This window comes from Zootoca vivipara, chromosome 2, assembly GCF_965207765.1.
Source record: "Zootoca vivipara chromosome 2, rZooViv2.hap1.1, whole genome shotgun sequence".
Taxonomy (NCBI): Eukaryota; Metazoa; Chordata; class Lepidosauria; order Squamata; family Lacertidae; genus Zootoca; species Zootoca vivipara.
Window position 1 is genome coordinate 105,353,216 of NC_142584.1, and position 16,045 is coordinate 105,369,260.

Consider the following 16,045-nt stretch of genomic DNA (forward strand, 5'->3'; position numbering starts at 1 on the left):
TGGCGCAGTGGGCCAGATCCTGATCTTCCACCACCACCATCACTGCTGACGAGCTTTGACAGGTGAATGGATTCAACGTTTTGCTCATCAGCTGATGAGTGCAGGATTAAAGTCTTCTGCTTTCTCTGTGTGTGTCAGTTCCCTATAGGGAGCTGGCGGGCGCAGCCAATGCAGGACCAAGTCCCATCCATCAGCTGACATCACACAATGATATTAGCTGATTGACAGTTAGGTGTGGTTTTAGGGAAAGAGCCTCACAGGCCACATTGGACCCTTCAGCAGGCCAAGACCAAAGATTCCTCACCACTGCCATAAGTCATCTCTCATAAACAGGTTTGCAGAGGGTTTCTTTGTGTATTGCTTCAGATACCTGCCAAACCTGTTTAACCCTTGAGACAAAAAGGACAATGCCTCTCTCTCATTCCATCTTCAGCTCTTAAAACTGCTGTCCATTTCCAACCTAGAGTAATCATTATGCAAAGTAAGGCAATGCTTCTGGACAATCAGTTACAGCCTCACCTTGGGCAAAAAAATCCTGCATTGCAGGGGGTTGGACTGGATGACCCCTGTGGTCCCTTCCAACTCTAGGATTCCATGATTCCATAGGCATACAAACAAAGTACGTATGCTGTGGTTTCTGTAAACATTTTGGGAGTAGACTGTTGACTGCTGGTGATTAGCTGCGGATGACGTGGGCTCGAAACTTGGCCTTCTTCCCGTTTCGTCTGTCATCTGCTGGCAGCTGATAAGACGGAGACAGATGGGGAACCTTAGAAGAATAACGTAACATCGGTCAGACAAGGAGATTTGGGGCTGCGTTCCTTACAAAAAGAGATCCCCCTCTCTTTCTCCACCTCACATTAGCTTGGCTTGAGGACCATCCAACGTGGAAATGACTGACAGGTACCAGCTGACTGATAAGAACGGTTGGAACCTCTTTCATCTTTCCATTGATTGCTGAAGTCCAGCTGTGATGTTGTAAGAAAAAAAGGGCCTTCTAACTTAGGGGAGATTCGAGAGGAAAAGAATCACTCAGAATTCTTTGGTTTTCAGGAGATGGAAGCTGAAGGCAACCTGGGACATCGGTGACAAATATTATTCACATGTAAGGTAAAAGAAAGTGCTATAGCATGATTTTGCAGCAGGTCAGCTTTAAAGCAACAAAAGAACATTCAGGCAAATTTGCTATGGACCGAAAAATATGTAGTTAATCCCTAAAACCATATATCTATTGCAGTGACTAACATTAAAGAGTTATTTAAAAGTTTTGAGGTGAAATGTTTCGGTTTCTGCATTCCTGGCTACATTGATGTGAACCGTTTTCACACCAGAGCAGCTAAAGAAAGAGGGGAACTGAAATGTTTTGTTTTAAACCTTTAATATATCTGTTTTGTTAGACCCTTTAATGACATGATTAGATGGATGGATGGATGATAGATATGTAAATATTTTATTACTGTGTTGTTGTTTAGTCGTTTAGTCATGTCCGACTCTTCGTGACCCCTTGGACCATAGCACGCCAGGCACTCCTGTCTTCCACTGCCTCCCGCAGTTTGGTCAAACTCATGTTCGGTCAAACTCATGTTATTACTGTAGCACTTCAATTATTGACGGGAGAGCTTTATATAAAACTAATACATTAGATAGTAAAATAAAAAAATTCCTTCAGTAGCACCTTAAAGACCAACTAAGTTTTTATTTTGGTATGAGCTTTCGTGTGCATGCACACTTCTTCAGATACAGTGAAATGGAAGTTTCCAGGCACTTATGTAGAGAAGGGGTGGGGAGGGGTGGGGATGGGGAGGGGGGATCACTCAGAAGGGTGGTGGAAATGGGTGATTGACTGACTGATAGCTGTTGATGACCGCAAACGACTGCAAATGGTTTTGCATGAAAAAGCAAGGGTTGAGATGGCTGAAGATCGCTTATCATGTATAATGAGATAAGAACCCGATATCTCTGTTCAAACCAGGTCCCTCCATGGTTTTGAGCTTGGTGATAAGTTGCAATTCAGCAACTTCTCTTTCCAGTCTATTTCTGAAATTCTTTTGTAGTAAGACAGCTACTTTGAGATCTTGTATAGAATGTCCTGGGAGATTGAAGTGTTCTCCTACTGGTTTTTCTGTCTTCTGGTTCCTGATGTCAGATTTATGTCCATTTATCCTTTGGCGTAGGGTTTGGCCTGTTTGTCCAATATAGAGAGCTGAAGGGCACTGTTGGCATTTGATGGCATACACAATGTTAGAGGATGAGCAATTAAATAGTCCTGAGATGGTATGTTGGATGTTGTTGGGGCCAGTAATGGTGTTGTCTGGGTGTATGTGGCAGCAAAGTTGGCATCTGGGTTTATTGCAGGCTCTGGTACCAGTGTCCATGTTAAGTCTGGTGGTTGTATTATTGTGGGTGAGGAGTTGTTTAAGATTGGGTGGCTGTCTGTAGGCAATGAAAGGTCTTCCTCCCAGAGCTTGAGAAAGGGAGCGGTCATTGTCCAGGAGAGGCTGTAGATCTCTGATGATGCGTTGTACTGTTTTAGCTTGGGAGCTGTATGTGATGACTAGTGGTGTTCTGTTATTTTCTTTTTTGGGTCTGTCTTGCAGCAGGTTCTCTCTAGGTATCTGTCTGGCTCTGTTGATCAACAGAGCCAGACAGATACCTAGAGAGAACCTGCTGCAAGACAGACCCAAAAAAGAAAATAACAGAACACCACTAGTCATCACATACAGCTCCCAAGCTAAAACAGTACAACGCATCATCAGAGATCTACAGCCTCTCCTGGACAATGACCGCTCCCTTTCTCAAGCTCTGGGAGGAAGACCTTTCATTGCCTACAGACAGCCACCCAATCTTAAACAACTCCTCACCCACAATAATACAACCACCAGACTTAACATGGACACTGGTACCAGAGCCTGCAATAAACCCAGATGCCAACTTTGCTGCCACATACACCCAGACAACACCATTACTGGCCCCAACAACATCCAACATACCATCTCAGGACTATTTAATTGCTCATCCTCTAACATTGTGTATGCCATCAAATGCCAACAGTGCCCTTCAGCTCTCTATATTGGACAAACAGGCCAAACCCTACGCCAAAGGATAAATGGACATAAATCTGACATCAGGAACCAGAAGACAGAAAAACCAGTAGGAGAACACTTCAATCTCCCAGGACATTCTATACAAGATCTCAAAGTAGCTGTCTTACTACAAAAGAATTTCAGAAATAGACTGGAAAGAGAAGTTGCTGAATTGCAACTTATCACCAAGCTCAAAACCATGGAGGGACCTGGTTTGAACAGAGATATCGGGTTCTTATCTCATTATACATGATAAGCGATCTTCAGCCATCTCAACCCTTGCTTTTTCATGCAAAACCATTTGCAGTCGTTTGCGGTCATCAACAGCTATCAGTCAGTCAATCACCCATTTCCACCACCCTTCTGAGTGATCCCCCCTCCCCATCCCCACCCCTCCCCACCCCTTCTCTACATAAGTGCCTGGAAACTTCCATTTCACTGTATCTGAAGAAGTGTGCATGCACACGAAAGCTCATACCAAAATAAAAACTTAGTTGGTCTTTAAGGTGCTACTGAAGGAATTTTTTTATTTTACTTCGATCCAGACCAACACGGCTACCTACCTGTAATTAGATAGTAAACAGCCTAAGTTAAACACTCTTAAATCTCAATGATTACAGTGGAACTAAGTGGAACTAACAGCTCCACGACAGAGAGGTGTGTGTTCAAAGTCCTGTCGAATCCAGCACGGGAGCAAGGCTTGCTCTGTGGTTAAAGGATTTCAACTTTAAAAGGGCTTTTGACTTTGGATGGCTTGAAAACACATCTTTAAAAATAAATAATAGCTTGATGGAAGATAGAAGGGAAAGTAAGAGCTCAGTTGGTTAGAGCATGGTGCTGATAATGCCAAGGTTGCATCCTGTGGAGTAACAGTGATTCGTTCCAAAGGACTCTCATCCTGGAGAGTAGTGACTACTGGGGTGCCACAGGGTTCTGTCTTGGGCCCAGTCTTATTCAACATCTTTATCAATGACTTGGATGATGGGCTTGAGGGCATCCTGAGCAAGTTTGCAGACGACACCAAATTGGGAGCGGTGGCTAATACCCCAGAGGACAGGATCACACTTCAAAATAACCTTAACAGATTAGACAACTGGGCCAAAGCAAACAAGATGAATTTTAACAAGGAGAAATGTAAGGTACTACACTGGGGCAGAAAAAATGAAAGGCACAAATACAGGATGGGTGACACCTGGCTTGAGAGCAGTACATGTGAAAAGGATCTAGGAGTCTTGGTAGACCACAAACTTGACATGAGTCAGCAGTGTGATGCAGCAGCTAAAAAAGCCAATGCAATTCTGGGCTGCATCAATAGGAGTATAGCATCTAGATCTAGGGAAGTAATAGTACCACTGTATTCTGCTCTGGTCAGACCTCACCTCGAGTACTGTGTCCAGTTCCGGGCACCACAGTTCAAGAAGGATACTGACGAACTGGAACGTGTCCAGAGGAGGGCAACCAAAATGGTCAAAAGCCTGGAAACGATGCCTTATGAGGAACGGCTTAGGGAGCTGGGTATGTTTAGCCTGGAGAAGAGAAGGTTAAGGGGTGATATGATAGCCATGTTCAAATATATGAAAGGATGTCATATAGAGGAGGGAGAAAGGTTGTTTTCTGCTGCTCCAGAGAAGCGGACACAGAGCAATGGATTCAAGCTACAAGAAAGAAGATTCCACCTAAACATTAGGAAGAACTTCCTGACAGTAAGAGCTGTTCGGCAGTGGAATTTGCTACCAAGGAGTGTGGTGGAGTCTCCTTCTTTGGAGGTCTTTAAGCAGAGGCTTGACAGGCATATGTCAAGAAAGCTTTGATGGTGTTTCCTGCTTGGCAGGGGGTGGGACTGGATGGCCCTTGTGGTCTCTTCCAACTCTATGATTCTATGATTCTATGACAGGATAGATGAGGATTGCGGCTAATGTGCTTTATGCCACTTCTCAGACCAGTGCCTTGGATGCAGAGCAAGGGTGCCATATTCCTAAAAGTGACAATCAGGACAAAATGGTTCAGCTTTCTTGGGGAGATGTTGACTGTTTTGGGGCTTTTCTTTGATTTGTAAAGCATTTTTATTTTATTTTTTTAAAAAAACCTTTCTTGCTAAACATCCAGGTTTTCCACCTTTCTGCTGCCTGAATCCTGGATGTATGGCAGCCCTAATGCAGAGTAAACACAGCCAAAGGTATTTCTAATTTCAAAATCCTGTTTGACTGCAGGTGTCAGGGAGGCAAAGCAAATGGGAAGAGAGTCCTCTTGCAAACCATCACAAAAGCCTATCACAGCAGTCGCCGACCTGGTGCCCCCTGGGTGCTTTGGACTGCAACTGCCATCAGCCCCAGCATGTGAGCTGGATGGGACTGATGGCAGTAGTTGCTCAAAACATCTGGAGGGAACCAAATTGTTGTTGTTGTTGTTGTTGTTGTTTAGTCGTTTAGTCGTGTCCGACTCTTCGTGACCCCATGGACCATAGCACGCCAGGCACTCCTGTCTTGCACTGCCTCCCGCAGTTTGGTCAAACTCATGTTCGTAGCTTCGAGAACAGTGTCCAACCATCTCGTCCTCTGTCGTCCCCCTTCTCCTAGTGCCCTCAATCTTTCCCAACATCAGGGTCTTTTCCAATGATTCTTCTCTTCTCATGAGGTGGCCAAAGTATTGGAGCCTCAGCTTCAGGATCTGTCCTTCCAGTGAGCACTCAGGGCTGATTTCCTTCAGAATGGATAGGTTTGATCTTCTAGCAGTCCATGGGACTCTCAAGAGTCTCCTCCAGCACCATAATTCAAAAGCATCAATTCTTCGGCGATCAGCCTTCTTTATGGTCCAGCTCTCACTTCCATACATCACTACTGGGAAAACCATAGCTTTAACTATACGGACCTTTGTTGGCAAGGTGATGTCTCTGCTTTTTAAGATGCTGTCTAGGTTTGTCATTGCTTTTCTCCCAAGAAGCAGGCGTCTTTTAATTTCGTGACTGCTGTAAAGTAAATTAGTAAAGGCTGATCTATTGGAAGAGCACCAAGGGCCAGATAGAGAGGCATGGAGGGCCATATTCAGCTCCTGGGGGACCTGAGGCTCCCCATCCTTGAGCTAATCCCAAAGTAACATCTTCCCAGCATCTTCTTGTGGTCATCATGGACCATTCCGCAAGCTTGCACCTTAAGTTACAAAACTTTATGAAAACAGAGAGAACCAGTTTGTAAATCTCCCTCTCTCTCCCTCTCCCTCTCTCTCTCTCTCTCTCTCTCTCTCTCTCTCTCTCTCTCTCTCTCTCTCTCTCTCTCTCTCTCTCCAGGGTTTGAACCATTTGATTTATCCCCGGAGGCCAGAAAAGAAAGAAAAGGGAAGCTCCCATCTTCTCTTGTGACCCAGAAATGTGTTTCTTTCTGTTCATTCTCACCATTTTCTTTGTTATTCCAACTGTAAATAATGTGGACCCTGGTAAGTCTCTCACTACGTAGTATCTCTCACAGAAATGTAATTGTTCGTGGCTAAAGTGTCTTATTTTTCTCTGAAGGGAGCAAATAATAATAATAATAATAATAATAATAATAATAATAATAATAATAATAAATAAATAAATAAATAAAAAATCTACCAGCAGCCTAGATACAGGCTTCTCATACGTACCAAAAGTACCATGAAATTGTAAGTTGTTGTGGCATATTTAGGTCCATCTAACTCAGGATCCAGCTGTGGTCAAACCCAGGTCTTGGGGAAGATTATTAAGTCACAACCATGCCATACATTTAGAGCACTCTGATACCACTTTATTTATTTCATAAACTATACTGACTGATTATAAGAAAAGAAAACCTCAAAGTGGTTTAAAGAAACAGTTGTTATTGCTGGGTTTTTAAAGCTTCTTTTGAATAGATTCCGGAAAGACTTCGAATTATTCCACTATTTCTGTTTGTTCCCAATTCAGCAACAGGCCCTGCTCCCCTTATTTCCATCAAAGGCTATCAGGACCAAGGGATCCGAATAGTTTGCCGATCCAGTGGTTGGTACCCAAAGCCTGAGATCCTATGGAGAGATCCCAATGGAAGGCATTTGCCTTCACTGGGACAAAAAATTTCCATGGAGGGCAATGGGTTGTTTGAGGCGCAGAACGACATCATCCTAACAGGAAGTTCAAATCATAGCCTAACCTGTGTGGTCCGGAACAGCTTCCTCAACCAGGAAAAGGAATCAACTATTCATATAGCAGGTAAGCTGTCCAGAATTCTTGATAACGGTTCTGTATTTTGGGGCTGTGGCTTTGTACAAAGTATGCCTTCAAAATACATACTTTCCTTCAAATAATTCTGGGAAATGTAGTTGGTTAAGGGTCAGGGCTAAACTACAGTGCCCAGAATCCTTTGAGGGAAAGGATGCGCTTTGAATGTGCTTCGAAGGTATACACAGCCTTAGATCCTCAAGTGATGTGTAGTGAACGAGTGAGGGGAGACGTCTCAAGTCAACCAGCGTTGACACCAACGTATTCTAAAGAGAAGGAACTCGAGAAGAGAACCAGTGAGAACTTCTAGCAGGCTCTCTTCCCAACTAGGTCACTAGGGACAGTGGCAGATTAAATTCGCTGTTGAAATGTACACCAAGATGATTTCACAAGACCGTAGAATTGTAGAGCTGGAAAGGACCTTGATGGTCATCTGATCTAGTCTCCCATCCAGTTTGAAACCATACTGGAAGCTGCTGAGCTTTGCAAATGTGCTAGCAATTTTATTGCTGCACCACTTTCTCAGCTCCATGTTACTTTTCATCAACAGCTGACTTCCTCAAACTCGTCCCTCCAGATGTTTTTGGCCTACAACTCCCATGATCCCTAGCTAGCAGGACCAGTGGTCAGGGATGATGGGAATTGTGGTCCCAAAACATCTGGAGGGCCAAGTTTAAGGAAGCCTGATCAACAGGAAGAGAGGGAGAGAGATGGGGAAGTCTGTTGTTGTTTAGTCGTTTAGTCGTGTCTGACTCTTCGTGACCCCATGGACCATAGCACGCCAGGCACTCCTGTCTTCCACTGCCTCCCGCAGTTTGGTCAAACTCATGTTCGTAGCTTCGAGAACACTGTCCAACCATCTCGTCCTCTGTCGTCCCCTTCTCCTAGTGCCCTCAATCTTTCCCAGCATCAGGGTCTTTTCCAGGGAGTCTTCTCTTCTCATGAGAAGCCTCAACTTGGAGCCTCAACTTCACGATCTGTCCTTCCAGTGAGCACACAGGGCTGATTTCCTTAAGAATGGATAGGTTTGATCTTCTTGCAGTCCATGGGACTCTCAAGAGTCTCCTCCAGCACCATAATTCATATGCCTGTTGTCTTTGTCCATGGAGTTTTCTTGGCAGGGATACTGGAGTGGCTTGCCAGTTCCTTCTCCAGGTGGATCACGTTTAGTCAAAACTCTCCACTATGACCTGTCCATCTTGGGTGGCCCAGCATGGCATAGCTCATAGCTTCTCTGAGTTATTCAAGCCCCTTCGCCACGACAAGGCATTGATCCATGAAGGGAGTGGGGAAGACACAGGGACCCAATTTTATTTATTTAGAGGATAGGAAGAAGTGCTATATTATAATACGTTAAATTAAAATCACTATCAATTCAGGATCTAGGCAATGGCGAGCTCTTACTGCAACAGCAGGGGCGCATTTTAAGCTCCTCTCAGGATCAGGAATTTCCTGCAGAACAGGAGGCTTATTAAAAGTTCAGTGCTTGGAGGATAGGGAGGGCAATATTCAGTGACTCAAGTGTGCAGAACCAGCATGCAGCTCAGAAGCCTATAAAAATTCCTGCAGCATGGTCAGAAGGGGAATTAAACATGGAGAACGCAACAGCGGTGGGGAGGGGGAGGCACTGCCAAATCTTCGGCGTCTGTTTTCCTTTTATTTGATTCAGAAACCCGGTTTATAACATTATTGGTAATTTGCTTTGTTTTCACAGATGACTTTTTCCCAAAGATCTCTCAGTGGATAGCTGGCTTGTGTGTCTCCCTCATGGCTTTGCTCGGCTTCATTCTCCTCCTCCTTTACCTGTTTAATATAAACAGTGAGTAGATAGGAAGCTGCCTCATGCCCAGTGTGTAAATGGTGTCATTATGTGCTTTTGATACCAGGTGCACTGTGTAGCATCTTCTAGCTCAGTCTGTAGATCATCAGACTCTCAAGCTCAGGGTTGTGGGTTCAAGCCCCATGTTCGACAAAAGATTCCTGCATTGCAGGGGTTTGGACTATATCAGTGTTTCCCAAATTTGGGTCTCCAGCTGTTTTTGAACTACAGTTTCCCCTGACCACTGGACTAATGGTCCTAGCCAGCAGGTCCAGTGGTCCAGTGGTCAGGGGGATTTGTAGTTCAAAAACAGCTGGAGACCCAAGTTTGGGAAACATTGGACTAGACTAGATGATCCTTGGGATACCTTCCTACTCCACAATACTGTGATTCTAAACATGTGGGTTACAGTTCTGTTCTTGTTAGGGAGAGGCTTTAAGGGACCTCTGACTGTTAGGTCCAGTCATGGACGACTCTGGGGTTGCGGCGCTCATCTTGCTTTACTGGCCGAGGGAGCCGACATACAGCTTCCAGGTCATGTGGCCAGCATCACAAGCCGTTTCTGGCGAACCAGAGCAGCGCACGGAAATGCCGTTTACCTTCCCGCCAGAGCGGTGCCTATTTGTCTACTTGCACTTTGACGTGCTTTAGAACTGCTAGGTTGGCAAGAGCAAGGACCGAGCAATGGGAGCTCACCCGTCGCAGGGATTCGAACCACCGACCTTCTGATCGGCAAGCCCTAGGCTCTGTGGTTTAACCCACAGCGCCACCTGCACCCCAGGGAGAGGCTTACAAAATTCTTTTCTAGCCTCCGGACGGGTGTGTCTTCACAGCTCTCCTCCAGACAACCTGTTTATTCAGCATTCGTCCTGATTTGCTTGCACAGAGGTTAGATTTGGGAGGAAGCGAGTATCCATCTAATTGTTTGTTCATTTGTGATTTGTGCTCGCGATGCTATTGGGGCAGTTACACGAGACCCCACTTTAGGACTGTTGGCATCTGCAAATGTTTCAGAGCAGACATTCTGCTTTGTTTCCAGTCAGGGCATCTGGACCAGGGATGGGGAAATGTCTGACCCACAGGCCAGATTTGCCCCACCAGGCCTCCCCATTTCTCCTCCAAACAATGCTCACCTCCCCACAACTGACATCATATGTGATATAAAGTAATAATAATAATAATAATAATAATAATAATAATAATAATAATAATTTATTTATTTATACCCTGCCCATCTGGCTCGGTTTCCCCAGCCACTCTGGGCGGCTTACAACAGAAAAATAAAATACAGTAATCTTTTAAACATTAAAAGCCTCCCTAAACAGGGCTGCCTTCAGATGTCTTCTAAACGTCTGGTAGTTGTTTTTCTCTTTGACATCAGATGGGAGGGCGTTCCACAGGGCGGGCGCCACTACCGAGAAGGCCCTCTGTCTAGTTCCCTGCAACTTGGCTTCTCACAACGAGGGAACCGCCAGAAGGCCCTCGGTGCTGGACCTCAGTGTCCGGGCAGAACGATGGGGGTGGAGACGCTCCTTCAGGTATAAAGTGTGAGACAGGTGGACATGTGGCTGGATTGGTTGGAGCGCACAAGGGTTCCCCATTGGGAACTCCCTCGCTGACCCAAACCCAGTAGATAGAAGGATTCAATGGGGTATTCAGTCCTACTTATACTCTTTCTCTCCCCCCCCATCCCCACAGACCAACTTTTACAGGTGGGTGGCAGTGGCGGGAGATAAAGATCAGGCCCGTTGGGCCAATAATACTTCCCACCCCTGATCTAGGCCAGGATTGTCTTCTTTGACTGTAGGTGGTCTCAGGCCCAGCCTACATACAGTAGCTCTGGCCCTAAGTGCTGGTTTTGTTTGTTGAAAAGCAGCCTATGCAGGGTCCCCAGAATGAGAAGCCATGGCTTTAACTCCTGGCCCCCAGTGTGGGCCTAATCCACATTGTTGCCTCCAGACATAATTTGCATCGCCAAAAAGAAAAGGTCCCATCTGCTTCAGTCTTGCTCTTAATTAATCATAATACCAGAGGAAAATCAGCACACCTTACTCGGACCAGAAAAAACGGATGGCAATATTGTACACTCAAATGTTTACAGCAGTTATAATTATTTCTTCTTTCCTTTCTCTTCTAGGAAAGCTTTATGCAGAACTGAGTAAGTCATTCTCCCTCTTTTGAGAAGAAAAACACATTTAGGCCGCAGTCCTGTGCAGAGGGAGGCGGTCTTAAGTCCATTAATTTCAATCAACTTAACCATGCCTAAGAGTACATTTCTTGTTGCTTAATCAGATAGAAATCCCACTGGTTTCACTTGGCTTTACTCCCTAGTAATTGTGCATAGAATTGCACTGACTCTGTAATGGATTGTGGCCTTAAAAACGGAGGGAAGAATATTTTATTAAAATTAGGGTGTTTTTTTTTAAGTACTGTAGACGTAAATATTTGGTTCAGTTAAAGCCAATAGCAAAAACTGATGGCTGAAACAACGCAAACAACTTGAGTGGGTAAAAATAATTGATTCAGAATTTCCACCGTAAAAAATATTTCAAAAAACTTCCCCCAGTTTAGAATAAGGCTTGTTAGGTAGCAAAACTGCCAACTCTACACTAACAGGACACTGGGTGTTTTTTCTCCATGTTTCCAAGAACAGGTGAAATTCATAAAATTGAGGCATTTAGCCTCAGTTCCTTAAAAAAAAAAAAGTTTGAATTATAGGAGGGGACTCTCCCAATGCACAAGATTTTACATCCACACCATAGATTTAAAACATATTCAACATTGTTTTCCCCATAGAATCCTGCGAACTGTGGTTTGTTTAATGGTGCTGGGAATTGAAGCTCTTGAGGAGTAAACTACAGTTCCCATAACTGCCACAAAGCACAGGCACTCCCTGTACAATGTCCAGTGACCTATTCTGAGGCAAAATAACCCAGGAGAGCGTAGAAGGGCCCATACCATTTAATGGCACCAAAAACTATTCAGAACAGGCCTCAGAGGAGGGTCAGCACACCAGAAGAGAAGGCTGAAGTCAGTACATCTCTCTGAGGTGGCCCCTTGTCTTGTGCCAGGCCTACATAGCTGTCAGCACTGAAATAGTATTGGTGTTCTTTTTATGTGCAAAGCACCCAAGATCAAGATTTTCCATGCCAATGTTGATTTGTCGTTGTGTGGTTGCTTTTAGGTTGGAGGAACTTGGTGATGCCAATCAAAAAAGGTAAACGGCTCTCCTGTTTTCGTATGCGTGTCACAATGCATTATTTCAGGCATGAAATCTGTCGCCACTCCCTGATGCTGAATTTTTGACACTAATTTAGGGTGCAATAAAATTACCATGGTGCGGTTTTTACTCCATAGAGAGTGGGGGCAGGGAAGGGGCACCTGTGAGGTGAATATCTTTCCCGTGGTGAGATTTAGGACTCACCATGTGATGGGAGTCTGGTTATCCATTCGGGTCACATTTTTTAATAGTGACTTCAGAAGGATTCTCAACGGTTGCCAGAATCTTTGTTTGTTTGTTTATCAAGATTTATATACACTTGATTTGGTTTTTTTTAAAAAAAAAACAAGAAAACCTCTACGCGTTTTACAAACCTTGTCCTCCATTAATTGTTATTGGTGCCACAGAATACCTGTTTTGCATCTGAAATAAATTATATATTAGTGTGGCGGCACCTGGACTTTGAAACTCCCTGCCTGTTGATATCCCTGGCAAAAACAATTTTGTTTAGACAAGCCCACTCAGATATTGGAATGCTGGTGTGTTTTTAGTTTGCTGCTGGTTTCAATTGTTTTAATGCTCAGATAAGTTTTGATTAAAGATTTTATTGTTTCCTTCTTTTCATAAACCCCTGAGGGATTATTTATTTATTTATTTATTTATTTATTATTGATATTATTTTACAATCAAGCAGTGTATCAACCTTATGAAATGAATGAATCAATGTAAGGAAACACTGCTGCTGTGGATAAATTTCAAATCTCTAGGGGGGAAAGCAATTCCTCCACTTTACTGCCAGATAGTATTAAAAGGTATAGGTAAAGGTAAAAGACCCCTGACAGTTAAGTTCCCGCCAGAGCGGTGCCCATTTATCTACTTGCACTTCTTGGCAGAAACTGGGACAGAGCAACGGGAGCTCACCCCGTCACAGGGATTCGAACTGCTGACCTTCTGATTGGCAAGCCCAAGAGGCTCAGTGGTTTAAACCACAGTGCCACCCGTATCCCTTCCAGATAGTATTACTTGTGCATAATGTTGACACATGAGCATCTCCTCTTGGGTGTATTCTTTTAATTCAAACTTGCAGCAGAGTTTTTTCTTAAAGAAAATATTTATTATTTACACAAATTTACACTGGTCAAATAAAACAACATAATTCCTTCTCCTCTAGCCATCCAGTTCTGAGATTCAATTGCTCATTCACAACTTTGTTCATTTACACACTGACTCTGACCTTTATTGACCACATGCCCTTAATAAAGGCACCTGTTGCTGCCGAGATTTTTCTGTTGCCTAGCAACCTGTTCAAGACCAATTCTCAAGTTCTTTCTAGAATATTCCAATAAGTCAAGGAGGTGGCAGGCAGATAGCATGTTCCAGTGCAACTGGTTATGCTGGCCCTCAGCCGCAACACTGTCTGGTTAACACTGATATTGCCCTCCTTCCTTCCGTGATCTCCCTCCTTCTCATCTTCTCCATCCTGCAGCAAATGTAACCCTGGATCCGGACACAGCGCACGACGAGATCATCCTGTCTGCGGACCAGAAGAACGTCATACAAGGCTTCACGTGGCACACCCTGCCTGACAGCCCCCTGAGATTCAGCGTTGAGCGCTGCATTTTGGGAAGCGAGGGCTTTTCCTCAGGAAGGCACTACTGGGAAGTCGAGGTGGGCGAGGAGGGGTACTGGGCCGTGGGGTTGGCAAGGGGTTCCGTGAGGAGGAAGGAGTGCCTCAGCCTTGACCCCAGCGAAGGGATCTGGGCCATGGAGAAGTGCCGGATCCAGTACCAAGCTCTCACCGTCCCCGAGACCCCCCTGTCTTTGAGGAAGAGACCCAGGAAACTTGGAGTTTACTTGGACTACGAGATGGGGCAAGTGGCGTTTCATGACGTCAACCACAAGACACCCATCTTCACTTTCCCCTCCGCTGCTTTCAACGGGGAGGAGGTCTTCCCTTTCCTGCAAGTCGGGGTGGGATGCTGGCTTCGAGTGTGCCCCTGAGACCTTCTTTGTGTGAGGGTTAATGCGCAAGCAAGGCCCCCATGACACAGCGGACTTGGAAGGCACCTCAGAAGTCATCTAGTTGAACCCCCTGCTGGTATCTGCACGGGTATCTGTTACTACAGCATCCCTGAGAGGTGGGCATCCAGCCGCTGCTTATGCACCGGGGGTGGTGTGTGTGCATCTATCATTTTATGTTTTACTGTGCTTTTTAATATTTTGTGGGGAGCCGCCTAGAGCCGGCATCCCCAAACTGTGGCCCTCCAGATGTTTTGGCCTACAACTCCCATGATCCCTAGCTAACAGGACCAGTGGTCGGGGAAGATGGGAATTGTAGTCCAAAACATCTGGAGGGCCGAAGTTTGGGGATGCCTGGCCTAGAGTGTCTGGGGCAAGCAAGCTGGGTGGGAGTCATACAAATAAAATCACCGCCATCATCAAAATTCAGCAGGAAAAGCATGGGCAGCTAGCGAACTGCTATCCCTTCGCAGAGGAGCAAATGGACAGGATGAAGCTGGCACTCTCTGAAATGCAAGGTGTCCTTGAGCATGAATAAACCAGGCAATCAAAACCAGGGGACAACCTTCGCTCTGTGATGTCACCAGCAGCAATATCGGAGCAAGTGTTAACCACGGAAGGAAGCGTTGCTCTGATTATGCGCCACTGCCTTCAAATGCGATAGCCAAGGAAGAATATTTGTGGGTTGGCCTCCCCCTGGATTGCATGCGGGTAAAAGCATTCAAGAGCACCCTTGGTGTTTACCAGTTCAAATCTCCTTCACTGACTGGATTCACTGTGTGGGGGTAGTTTTGACTTTGAAGCAATTTGTTTGACCAAACACAACAAGACCTACTGAGAGTCATACGGGGACCAGAGAAATGAGAAGGCAGACAATGATATTGTGGCATTCTTGAATTGCCTAAAGTAATTATGTCCAAGATTTTAGTGGAAGTTGGCTTGCAGGTCTCATGCTGCTTTTGTGTCGTTATTATTGAATATTTGTTTAAATGAACATAAATAAAAGCCTCTTCAAGTGCTAAGGTGAGATCTACTCGGTATACATGGTTCCGTGTTCCATTAATTACCTAATTCATTTAAGTACTCTTAAGCCAACCTAGCAGTTCGAAAGCACATCAAAATGCAAGTAGATAAATAGGAACCGCTATAGCGGGAAGGTAAACGGCGTTTCCGTGTGCTGCTCTGGTTCGCCAGAAGTGGCTTTGTCATGCTGGCCACATGATCTGGAAACTATACGCCGGCTCCCTCGGCCAATAATGCGAGATGAGCGCGCAACCCCAGAGTCGGTCACGACTGGACCTAATGGTCAGGGGTCCCTTTACCTTTAAGCCTACATTATAGGGACATGGGTGGCGCTGTGGGTTAAACCACAGAGCCTAGGGCTTGCTGATCAGAAGGTCGGCGGTTTGAATCCTCACAACGGGGTGAGCTCCCATTGCTCGGTCCCAGCTCCTGCCAACCTAGCAGTTCGGAAGCACGTCAAAGTGCAAGTAGATAAATAGGTACCACTCCGGCAGAAAGGTAAACGGCTTTTCCGTGCACTGCTCTGGCTCACCAGAAGCAGCTTAGTCATGCTGGTCACATGACCCAGAAGCCGTACGCCGGCTCCCTCGGCCAGTAAAGCGAGATGAGTGCCGCAACCCGAGTTGTCCGCAACTGGACCTAATGGTTAGGGGTCCCTTTACCTTTACCTACAC

General features: G+C 45.2%; 1 protein-coding gene across 11 annotated transcripts; it reads left to right on the top strand.

The window, feature by feature from the left end:
• The first annotated feature begins 795 nt into the window (after positions 1-795).
• LOC118080940 (butyrophilin subfamily 2 member A2) lies at positions 796-15,370 on the top strand. Of its 11 annotated transcripts, none has more exons than XM_060270864.2 (9): positions 796-978; positions 1,054-1,110; positions 5,190-5,259; positions 6,367-6,512; positions 7,000-7,281; positions 9,005-9,109; positions 11,247-11,267; positions 12,294-12,326; positions 13,816-15,370. In XM_060270864.2, exons 4-9 carry the CDS (start codon positions 6,446-6,448, stop codon positions 14,328-14,330), a joined length of 1,023 nt encoding a protein of 340 aa, XP_060126847.1. In that variant the 5' UTR covers positions 796-978; positions 1,054-1,110; positions 5,190-5,259; positions 6,367-6,445; the 3' UTR covers positions 14,331-15,370. The 11 variants fall into 11 exon arrangements, with proteins under 11 accessions (XP_060126847.1, XP_088519487.1, XP_088519486.1 ...); XM_088663361.1 differs by having other exon boundaries at positions 1,054-1,105; XM_088663360.1 differs by having other exon boundaries at positions 796-903.
• Positions 15,371-16,045: the final 675 nt, after the last annotated feature.

Bases quoted from the DNA above. Each gene is read 5' to 3' on its own strand.
- LOC118080940 (XM_088663358.1), top strand. From the start codon at position 6,446: ATGTGTTTCTTTCTGTTCATTCTCACCATTTTCTTTGTTATTCCAACT. The intron at 9,110-11,246 runs GTGAGTAGATAG...TTTCTCTTCTAG, and splicing joins TTACCTGTTTAATATAAACA to GAAAGCTTTATGCAGAACTG. The intron at 11,268-12,293 runs GTAAGTCATTCT...GGTTGCTTTTAG, and splicing joins AAAGCTTTATGCAGAACTGA to GTTGGAGGAACTTGGTGATG.